Raw genomic sequence first — 11,398 nt, 5'->3', positions numbered from 1 at the left:
CGTGGTCTGTACGTGTTCTTCCGCACCCTCGTGTGCAGGGACGCTGAGTGGAAGTCACGCAGTTGTTACCTCACGTGCTCTGTCTGGGTCTCCCGGGGCCCCAGGAGTAAGGCTCTGTCAGAAATGGTGGAAACCCTCCAAGCGGGGCTGCTCTGGAGCCTCGGAGCCCTGGTTTCCCTCCTGTGAAAACCATGTTAGCATTGTTTCTTCCGGCTTTGTATTCAACAGGCACTTCTTTGCTCACTCAGACACCGGCGAGGGTGCAGAAATGAAGCAACCCGGCCCGACCCCGAGTGGCTGACAGTTGGGGTGAGGGGAGGAACAGGTGCGATCCAGTGTGATCGCGCTCGGTGTGTCCAGGGTGCTCTGATAGCAGGTGGAAGGATCGGGGGCACTGGGGGTGGCATCTGGAAAGGCTGCCCAGAGGAGGAGGCATCTGAGTTCGGTCTGGAGTTCAGCTGTAGAAGCAGAGCCGTGAAGGCACGGGTCACGTTTGGGAAGGGCAAGTTATTCAGGGCGTGGCAGGAGACGAGACTGGGGCCAGGTCATACGGGGCCTGGGGTGGCATGCTGAGGAACTGGGCCTTCTGCTGCCCGTGGGCATTTTGTAGACCGAAACAAGAGTGGCTTTGGATGCTCCTAGAAAGAGAACCTTGGCTCTTTGGAAATACTTGAGTTGCCTGGGTCTTCTTGGGGGCAAAATTTCAGAGTATGGCCACACTGCTAAATGGCAGCAGGGGGCAATGGCTGAGTCAGGGGAGGGGCAGACACCTCGGGAGTGGCGGGAGTGGTGCCTGAGGCCAGCCTTCTCCCCTCACTGCGGCCCTGAGACCCCAAAACCACTGAGCTGGAAGGACCTGCTCCCAGTCCCCGGGGCTGGGCTGTTCACCTCGTATCCTGCCGAGGGGTTGATTTTCCTGCAGGCTTCTCTCTGAGTTCCCTCAAGGAGCACGTTTGGGGTTCTGGGATGTGGAAATGAACCCTGCTCCCCACCCCCCACCCCTCCTGGCCCACACGCTGTGCTGGCGGAGGCGGGCGCAGCTGCCACCATGGCTGGGCCGACTCTGCGCCTCCCCCGGCCAACAGGGGCTCCCAGCGGACAGGGCAGTAAGCTCCCGCGTCCTGCTGGCAGCTTCGGGAAGCAGGGAAGTGGCTGGGTACCAGCGAGGGGGCTGAACGGGGTGGGCACCAGTACAAGCTGTGGGCCCAGTCTCCTCAGCCTAGGGAAGCCTCCTCCACACCAGCTTGTCTTCCGTCTCCCATGCCACCCCGACCTCAACCCACCCACCCCAAATAGAAAGATCATGGGCTCTTTCCATGGCTCTTGCGGAGGCCAAGCTCTGTAGAAGGGGCACGGATCCCCGGCTGACCCCTTCAGGGGCCCCTTCTCTGAGACCTTGGTCTGGCCCTCCCCAGGCACCTGCTGTGCCCTGAGGCCTCACAGAATTGGCTGGCAGCAGGTTAGGGCCACAGACCAGCTCCTCAGCCTGTCTCCCCTACCCATGCCTCAGGCCTTACTCACCCCTGTGCCCTCGGGGATGTGTCACTTCCCCTCCCTACTCCTACCCATGCAGGGCTTGAATAGCTGACTGCTCTTGTCCCAGGATCCAACCCATCTCAACCTCTTGCAGCCCCCTTGTGTCTCAGCACTGAGGGCTTTCCTGACAGCTGCTGTTTTTCCCCCCGCTTTTTGGAATGAAGGGTCTACTCTTGTGTTTGCCACACCTGGGTCACTGCTCTCAAAGACACATCCTGGGAGGGGGTATTTTCATCTGAAGTCTGGTGCTCTGTTCCAAGATCCCACCGTATTCAGTAGGACTCTGTTTCTTCATGGAACCATGTGATAAGACCTTAAAAAGTGTACGTCTGGTCTAACTCCTTCAATAAACAGGGGAAACAGTCACCCGGAGGAGTGAGTGGCTTGCCCAAGGTCACGGCAAATTAGAGCTGAGCTGAGACTAGAACATGTCTTATATCTGCACTGGCAGCCGTGGCAATAACAAACATTTACTGAGCACGGCTGCGGGCAGGGCGCTCGGTCCTGCATCATAAAAGGCTGCGAGGAGACACGGCGCCTTCCCTTAGAGACCCAGGATCCAGAGTCTAGACGGCAGGATGGGACAGGCAGGGTGGCATGTGCTCCAAGCAAAATCTGGGCTAGGACTAAGTACTTCCTGAGCTCAGAGGAGGGAAGGTTGGCTTTGGGCGGGGCCCGTTGTTGTGGGAAGAGCTCAGGGCCAGATTGTCTGTGTGCCATGAATGGGCTGTATGGCTCTGGAAAGGGCATCCCGGCCCTGGGCCCTGTGTTGCCTGCAGGATGTGGAGTCAGACAGGGGGCTGCTCTCTGGGGGCCCTGCTGGCTCTCACAGCTGCCCTCCATGTGGCCTCCCTTCCATAGTAAACTCCTCAGGGCAGGGGGAAGTAAAAGGTGGATCACTTCTTGGGGCGCCTGGGCGGCTCCGTCGGTTAAGCCGCAGACTCTTGGATTTGGCTCCGATCATGATCTCAGGGTCATAAGATGGAGCCCCCTGTCCGTCTGGCTCCAAGCTCGGCATGAAGTCTGCTTGTCCCTCTCCCTCCCCATGTTCTCTTTCTCTCTCAAATAAGTAAAATCTTAAAAAAAAAAAAAAAAGTTGATCAATTCTTGAACTTTCTAAGGTAGTTAGGAAGTTTTCCTTCCAGAGACGGAGGCCTGAGAGGCACTTAGTGTCCTGTAACCCTGGGACCCTAGGAGTCTGGGGGTGGTGGTGGGGTAGGATTGCAGGGTAAAGCCCTTGCAAAGCTACTCGGGGACTCAGCCTCCTGTCCTGAGACAGAGCCTGACAGGCCTCCCCGCAGTTGAGCTTGGGAAGCAGAGCCCCTTAACGGTCGGGGTTCAAATGGGCCTCAGGTCTGATTTTTATTCCTATACACGCAGAAGGTACAGGGGCCCCCACCGTCCTGCGGGGGAGACAGGCAGCCAGACGGAGCCCCATCCCCTAGTCGGGAAAACAGTGGCAGGAGCGCAGGGGCCACCTCCGGAGACCTGGAGATGACGCAACTGCAAGTAAGCCTCCAGGCTCTGGCTCCTGCCAGAGGACCCTGGGGTCCCCTTCCGCCCACACCACCTCAAGCGAGGTCTTGGAGAAAGGGCAGGGAGAGAAGGGGAAAAGGAGAGGAAAGCGGGCATCCTGAAAAGAATAAACTAGTATGGGAAACAGCAAGTGGGGAAGCCTGGGGCCCGAAGAGGGAAGGGAGCCTCGGGAGCGGGGGAGCCCGGGAGCCGCGGGTGGGGGGGGGGGGAAGGCCGGCGGGCGTGGCTGGGAGGGGAGTGGGCCCGGAGCTGCTGGTGACAGATGGGTGGACACAAAGAGCAGAGCTGCAGGGAAGACAGATGGATGGGGGAGGGAGGAGGGGAGGCTGGAGGGGCAGTGGTTGGAGGCCTTAATGAGATTGGAGCTGGGCTGGGGCTGCGGAGAGGTGAGCGGAGAGGAAAGAAGAAAGAGGAGGCCGCCCCGGGAGACAAAGGCAGAGAGGCCTGGGGGCCAGGGCGGGAGAGGGCCCGGGCCGGCCGCTGGAAAGGGGGGCTTCCAGCCGGGCTGGCAGCGGAGGGAGTGACAGATTGCGTAGTTCACCAGAGTGGAGACCCGCTGTCACCTTCTAGAGGCACCAGGAGGGGAGATGGAGAAAGACAGACAGACAGAGCCAGCGTGGGAGCAATCAAGGAGGTGGAGGAAGGTCCAAGGCGTGCGGCAGCTTCCCGGCCACACTGAGGCCCCTGCCTGGGCTCCTCCTGCCTGCCTTGCTCCCGTGACCCAGAACGTGAACCAGTCTCTCCGGGATAACAGCCCAGCCAGCAGGGGCCACTCCCGGGAAAGGGTCAGGCGGCGTGGCACAGTGAGGGTTAACGCCGTCTGCTCTCCCTGCCAGCCGCTTGCCTGGTTGGGTCCCCAGGGCTCCCCCCATATGTCACCCCCTCTCCTGCCAAACCCACTGCTTCCCAGCTCCTCCAGGCCCTCCCCCCACCCTCAAGGACTAGGCCCCAGCCCCCGTGTCCTCCCCACGCTCCAACCTCCCACCCCAGCCATCCACCATGAAGAATGTGTAGACATGAAAAGATGGCGACAATCTGAGAAGGTGAACACCTATAGCATACACACTAATGACAACAAGCCATAGGGCCGTGCTCATCCCCCTTCCTGCTCTTACTGAGGCAGAGACCCTCACACAGCCCAGGGGTGGGGGACGCGGGGTGGGGGGTGGTCTCCTGCCCCTTCAGGCCGGGGCTGCGGGCAGCCTGGGCTGACCCCAGAGCTCTCCCTGCTCCCTCAACCATAATACCTCAAATACATGCGTGCGTGAAGGTCTTGCCACCTTCAAATCACCGTGCACGGATGTCAGGGGTTGGGGTGAGCACTTTGCCTAGCACTCCCCCGCACATTGTGCGACAAGCGCCCCATGAGGAAGGCAGCGTGATCCCCATTTTACAGGGGACAAAATAGCCTCCGTCAAGATTAATGACCCGGCCAAGGTCACCAGGGCTTGGACCCAGGTCCACTGGCTCCCAGGTCAGTAGAATGACGCATTCTTGCCGCCGCTCCGTGTCCGGGCTCCTCTCGAGCACAGGCTTGTGTTCTTCTTGGCTACTCCCCTGAAGAACAAAAATTGAATCCCTGAGTGAGGATTGGGGCCAGGGCCCCAGAGTCCAGGGTCCCCGGGTGATAGATGCATAAGAGAAGAAGGCGGTCCTAGGGCAGCCTCCCAGCCCCCTCACCATCAAACCCCAGTTTGTGGGGACAGCTCGGGCTGGGTACGCCAAGGGCGGAATCGCAGGACTGAATCCTCAGAGCCAAACAGCCTATAAGGATGGAAGCTGAGGACAGGGACCCCATTCCTCCCTGCCTTCCCCACCCCACCCCTGGCATGGGGCGCTTCTGCTTCTAGGGTCTCTCTAGGTTCTGCTTCTGTTTCCCTCAACGTCTCCCCCTTTGGGATCCGGGCCTCCCAGCTCCGGTCACAGTCCCTCATCCCTAGAGTTCTGTTAATCTTGTCTCCCTGTTCCCCGGCTCTCTGCCTCCTCCTCTGTGTCTCCACCCTATCTTGGGGCGTCCCCCAGGACTCTCGAGTACCAGGCAGTGTCATCCCAGAATTCCCGTTTCTCTCCATATCTGTGTGTCGCCCCCCCCACCCCCCCGTCTTGCATCTCTGAGTCTCCACGGAGCCTCCCCATCCTGGCAGTTCCTCTCTTGTGTCTCTCCTCTCTCTATCTCCCCTGCACGTCCATCTCCCTGTGCCTGCCCCATGTCTGTTACCCACCGACAGCGTGCTCACTGTCCCCACATCTCCCCCACTGTCTCCCCTTCCTCTCCACCCCCCGTTGGTGGGCATCTCTCCTCTCCCCATGGCACTCTCTCCTGGGTCTCCCTGTCTCCCAGTTTCTTGGACAGGGTGGAGGGCAGGAGGGTGGGGGAGGCAGAATTGCTGTTGCTGGGGGCTCATTAGGTGGAGATTGGTTTTTAATCAGCACCATGGCAATGATGATGCAAGAACTGAGATGCCACCTGATCCCCTGCCCCCCAGCCCCCCTCCCCAAGCCTCCTTTCCCCTCCAGCTCAGCCCATCTGCTGGCGCCCGGGCACCTGTCTGGGCCTGCCCAGGTGGGAGTCGGCACCTCCCAGACCTGGGGGTGAGGAGGGGCGGGGGACCTTGGGGAGGGATGATAGGACTCTCCTTAGGGAATGCCTCACCCTGGAGAAAGCCCAGAAAAGGTTGATCAGCAGCAGGGAAATGGCAAATGCCTCCAACAGCCTGCAGGGGGGGCGAGCTCCGACGAAGGTCTGGGCCCTTCAAGCAGTAACTCAATCTCCATGGCAACCTAAGAAGCAGCTATAATCAACCCCATTTTACAGAAAAGGATGGCTGAGGCTCCAGAGGTTAAGTGACTTGTCCGAGATCACACAGCCGCCAGGGGTGCTTCATGGTAGCGCAGTCTGTGCAGGGCTCCCAGCGTGGCGCATCCGGCTGCCCGCAAAGGCTCCAGGAAGACACCCAGCAGTTAGGTGGCAGAGAGAACCAGACACAGAAACCCAGCGCACTGCCTCTCTGTGCTTCCCTTGGTCGCAGCTCCTGCCACCCTGCAGCAGACACACACACACACGCGTGCGCACGCTCAGACACACGTGCACACACGGGCTGGAGGCCGCTGAGCTACCCGCGTGAACGGAATCAACGTCTGTCTGCATCTAGTTCTGTATCTACTGCTCATTTGCTGCCGGGCACACGCCCAGCCGCCCAGGTTGCCCTGCCTACTCCCGCGTCCTTCCTCCGCCTTTAGCCCTTCCTTTCCTCCCAGGGGCCCCTAATTCCCAGTGGGTCAGCTTAGAGAAACTCCTCGTGGGCTCTGGGTCGGGAATCTGACCTCACTCCTCTTGGCGACGAGGTGGGTGGGAGGACGAGGGCCAGGATAGAGGGTGTGGGGTGACTGAGTCCCAGGATGACGAGGGCAGGGCCTGAACCGGAGTCCCAGGCAGCCTGCCCAGGGGTCCGCTGGGCCCCAGCCTTATGAAGGATGAGAGCTCGGTGACGGCAAGAACTCTGGGGTCCTCTCGTGTGTTTTAGTGCTGTCCACTTGCACTTTTCTAGATTTCCCTGTTAGTACCTTGGAGAGCCTTCTTCCCAGGAGAAAGGACACAGGGGAAGGGGCTGTCAAAGTCACAGTGGGACCCGGAATAGGACCATGGCCCTTAAACCTGGCATGCTGGGGGCCTCTGTCCCTGCCGCCTCTGGTGGGGAAGACTGAGGGGGTTCATCTGTGATCCTGCCCTGGCTTTCGCCCCAGCCCCACCCCTTCCCCCGGCTCTCCATTTCTTGCTTATGAAATATGCATGGAGAACAGATGTCCCTGCTCCCCTACTCCCTGCCCCCCCCAGGGCCAGCCCCCACCCCCAGCTCCCGGGAGGTGGGCTGGGGGGTGTTCCCAGTTCCCTCTGCCAATGGCTGCCTGGCCTGGCTGTTTAATATTGATGAGGGGGGGGCCTGGGCCAGCCAATGGAGAGCTGGGGGTGTGTGTGTGTATCTCCATATATATACATAGGGCTGGGCCAGCTCAGGTGTGTATGTTTGTGTGTGTGTCTATGTGTGTGCGTGCGTGCCCCTGGCCCCAGTACCTGGCCAAGCCCACCTCCTCCACCTGGGCCCTATATCCTCACCATGTGTGTCCCTCTCATCGGCCCTGGAGCCTGTGCAGCCACGCCACACTGCTGTCCCCGAGAGCTCTAGAAAGCTGGTCACTAACTTTGCAGACGGATGAGCTCTGAGCAGCCAGAGGAGACTGGGGCTGTCAACGCTGCCCCCTGTCCTGCCAGCGTGGATCCCCTCACAGGGTCTTCCTAGGTAAAGGGAGAACTGTGGGCTGGGGAGGGGTGGGTGTGTCCGTTGCACTTTGCCTCAGGTCCCCTCCCGGAGCCTCCCTCTAGATCCTCTCTCCTGTGTCCCTGCGCTTCCCTCTTCCCCATTCCTCCCCTTGGGCTCTTTGTGCCTGTCTGTTCTCAATCGGGTTGAGCATGGCAGAAGTCGGGCTGGCGGTCCTACCCCAGATGCTTGGGATTGCTGCTCTCCCTCATCCTTGGAGCCTGGAACTTTGTGACCAGAAGTGGATTTGGGGTGAGGACTGCAGGGGTAAATAGAAGCCACTGCCAGGACTGGGGCTGGGGAGGATGGCCGGTCAGGTGAGGTGGCACAGGGATCAGACTGGGAGCATACGGAGGGGACGGCAGGGGAGGGCAGAGTGGTCAGGGCTGAAGGACCACAGGCACGGGGCAGAGGAGGAACGGGGCTGTGTCAGATGTGCTTGGAGGAACCCGCAGCTGAACTTCTGAAGCCCGGGGTGGGGAATCCGGGCAGTAACCAGGTACCGGAAGGTGCTGACTTCGGGGCCTCCCATGCTCTTGCCACCCCTCTTGTTCCTTTGGAGCCCGGCATGTGGAGTGCTTTCTAAATTTCAGCACTGACCCCCTTCTGTTTTGTGTGATGGTTGTGTGTGTGTGTCTATCAGAAGTGGAGACCCTTGCATCCGCCACCCCCTAGCGCTTAGTAACTATTTGTCACCTACCCCTGAGCCTGCCTTCCCTGCAGTGCGGTGGGGCAAGGGGGGGGTGGTCCTGACTCCTGGGAGGAGGTCCATCGGGCAGGAGAACCAGGCTGGTGAGAAAGGGAAGGAGCTTCAGTGCTTCTGTTTCTGGTGGTTCGGTCCCGCTGAGCTCATAGTGAGCGGCCCCCTCTTCCCCCTTAACACTCCTCCCAAGCCAAGCCTTTCCCAGACCTTTCCCTCCTGCCTCACCCTGACCTCCTCTGGTCCCAGGGACAACCCGACCTTAGCCAAGTCCCATAATGATGTCCCCAAGAAGCTGTCCATGTCCCCCCTGCAGGCCACATCTGGGCGGGTGGTGGGCTGTGGGAGGACTCCGGAGTGGGAGGCTGATGATGATCCCTTTCCCTCTTCTTCTTTGTGGAGTCACCAAAAACGCCAGGGAATGGTACCGCCTCCCCCCCACCCCTGGCTGAGGGTGTTGGGGACTGAGCTAGAGGCAGGCCCTTGTCCTGAGCAGGGCCATCGTGGTCAGAAGAGATACCACCCCCCCACTCTAGTGGACAGGGCGGTAGGATCGGGTGTCTGCAGGGGTCATGCTGGGGGGGGCAGGGACTGAGCAGGGGCAGCTGTGCCGAGCCCCATATGTCCCAGTCCACTCTACAATGGGCGATCTGCGTGTGTATCCCCTCCCCCCAGAGAGGCAGCAAGGCTGGAGAGGGGCCCTGGGAGGGAGGAGATGGCAAGACCAAGGCTTGTAGCTCTCCCGACATGACTGGGGAGGCTTTCAAGTCTCAGTCAACCTCTCTTGAAGCAGGGACTGCAGTCTTGCTCAGTTTTTTTTTTTCTTTTTATTATTATAAAATATTTTTTATTATGGTTAAAAAAACACATAACACAAAATTCACCATTTTAAGTGTACAGGTCAGTAGTGCGGAGTATGCTCACGCGGTGAAACGGCTCTCCAGAAGTTCTTCATCTTTCAAACCTGAAACTCTACGCCCTTTGAACGACACGTCCCCTTTCCCCCACTTCCCCCAGGCCCTGGCAACTGCCACTGTACTTTCTGTTTCCGTAAAGTTGGCTACATACAGTATCGGACTTTTTGTGCCAGGCTTATTTCCTTTAGTGTAATGTCCTCAAGTTTCGTCTAAGCTGCAGCACGTGATAAGATTTCCCTCCTTTTTAAGGCCAAATAATATTCCACTGACCGTATGTGCCACTTCTTCAGCCGGCCAGCAGTCCACGCATGTCTGGCTTGTGTCCATATGTTCGTTACTGGGACTAGTGCTACAGAGAACACGGGAGTGCAGAGATCTCTTCGAGGTCCTGATTTCAATTTTGGGGGCCTATCACCCAGAAATGGGAGTGCTAGATCATCTGGTAGTTCTATTTTTAATTTGGGGGGGAGGACACCTCCATTAGATTTTCTTTCATGGTTGCACCGTTTTGCAATCCCACCCACACACCAACAGGGCACAAGGGACTCAGTTTCTCCACATCCTCACCAACACCTGTTATTTTGTGTTGTTTTTGTTTTGACAGTAGCCGTCTTCTCTGGGGGTGAGGTTTTAGCTTATTGTGGTTTTGATTTGCTTTTCTCTGATGATGAGTGATGTGGGGCATCTTTTCATGCCTGTTGGCCATCTGCATGTCATCTTTGGAGAAATGTCTGTTCAAGTTCTTTGCCCATTTTTTAATTGAGTGATCTGATGTTTTGTTGTTGCCGGAGTTCTTTATAATATTCTGGATAGTCACCCCCCCCCATCAGCTGTATGATTTGCATGTATTTTCTCCCCCAGCTTGCCTTTTCACTCTTCTGATTGTGCTCTTTGACTTACAAAATTTTCAAGTTCGACGCAGTCCCATTTGTCCTTTTTTGCTTTGTTGCCTTCCCTTTGGCATTATATCCAAGAAATCACTGACTGCCAAGTCCAATGTCATAAAGCTTTCCCCCGTGTTTTCTTCTAGGAGCTGTCTGGTTTTAGGTCTTTAATCCTCCCGCTGGGTTATATCCTGCCCCCCCCCACCAGTGCGCCCCCTCCTCTCCTCCTTTCCTGTTGCTCCTTTCCCAGGTTCTCTTTCCTTCTCACCATCTTTCCTCCTACTCGTGAATGCCTGTCCACCTGCCTGTGTCTCCCAGATAGCCACCCCTCCCCATGTTTCTGCTGTTCTCCCCCGACCCTTATAGTACCTCCCTGCTCCCCACGCATCTCCCATCTCCGACCTTCCTCTTGCCCTCCCCGTTTCCGAGCTGTCCCCTAATCCCTCCCTCCGCCCCAATTTCCCCTTCTCTCCTCCAGGTTCGGGACTGGAACCCTGACCATGGGACCTTGAAGTGGCTCTGACCTCCTCAGCTCAGTGGCAGACCCCACTCCCCCGGGCCCTTCCTGCCCCTCCCACAACCAGCTTGCAGGCTCCCAGAGGGAGGGGTGGGGAGGGGACCCTGATCTCACAGGGCAGGGGGCTTCCATCATGATGCTCAACTCAGACACGGTGGAGCTGGACCTGCCTCCCACCCACTCCGAGACCGAGTCAGGCTTCAGCGACTGTGGGGGCGGGGCGGGCCCCGACGGGGCTGGGCCTGGGGGTCCCGGAGGGGGCCAGGCCCGGGGCCTGGAGCCGGGAGAGCCCGGCCGGAAAGACCCGCAGCACCTGAGCCGAGAGGAGCGGCGGCGCCGGCGCCGGGCCACGGCCAAGTACCGCACGGCCCACGCCACGCGGGAGCGAATCCGCGTGGAAGCCTTCAACCTGGCCTTCGCCGAGCTGCGCAAGCTGCTGCCCACGCTGCCCCCCGACAAGAAGCTGTCCAAGATCGAGATCCTGCGCCTGGCCATCTGCTACATCTCCTACCTGAACCACGTGCTGGACGTCTGACGCGGCCTGTCTCCGGCCTCGCGGGGGTCCCCCGGCCCCTCCTCCCCGCCCCTGCACTCCGGCACAGAGTCCCGCAGGCCCCGGGGGCAGGCAGGGTGCCCCCCCACCGCAGGTGCCGGCTGGCTGGTGGCTGGCGTGAGCCCGACCTCCTCTTACCGACCGGCCCCCGAGGGCGATTCTCGTGTACCTCCCACCGTTTGTGGTTGGGGCTCAGCTGGTCAGAAATGTTTGCCTGGGTGGTCGGTGCACAGTCCTTGCTGGGGTTCCTAAGCCGTCCCCCTAGCTCTCTCGAAGGCTGCTGCCTCTTCTACCCCTACGACCAAATTTTCGGAGACCCCAGACTCTTGTCTCTGTCTCCCATTCTCTTTCCAGCTTCTGCTGTCCGAGGGAAGGAGAAGCATCGGCTGGGGAAGGGGAAGCCCGGGCTCGGGGTGAAGGGGGGCTTCTTCTCAGACAT

At 59.2% G+C, this 11,398-nt stretch overlaps 1 protein-coding gene across 1 annotated transcript; it reads left to right on the top strand.

The window, feature by feature from the left end:
* Window positions 1-10,539: 10,539 nt before the first annotated feature.
* On the top strand, window positions 10,540-10,941 carry NHLH1 (nescient helix-loop-helix 1). The gene has a single exon (XM_026487327.2). The coding sequence runs from the start codon at window positions 10,540-10,542 to the stop codon at window positions 10,939-10,941; it is 402 nt and encodes a 133-aa protein (XP_026343112.1).
* The last annotated feature ends 457 nt before the right edge of the window (window positions 10,942-11,398 follow it).

The sequence above is a fragment of the Ursus arctos genome, unplaced genomic scaffold, assembly GCF_023065955.2.
Source record: "Ursus arctos isolate Adak ecotype North America unplaced genomic scaffold, UrsArc2.0 scaffold_2, whole genome shotgun sequence".
In the NCBI taxonomy this organism is placed as follows: domain Eukaryota; kingdom Metazoa; phylum Chordata; class Mammalia; order Carnivora; family Ursidae; genus Ursus; species Ursus arctos.
The sequence above is the reverse complement of the archived record's forward strand: the minus strand, read 5'-3'. Positions and strand labels throughout refer to the sequence as shown.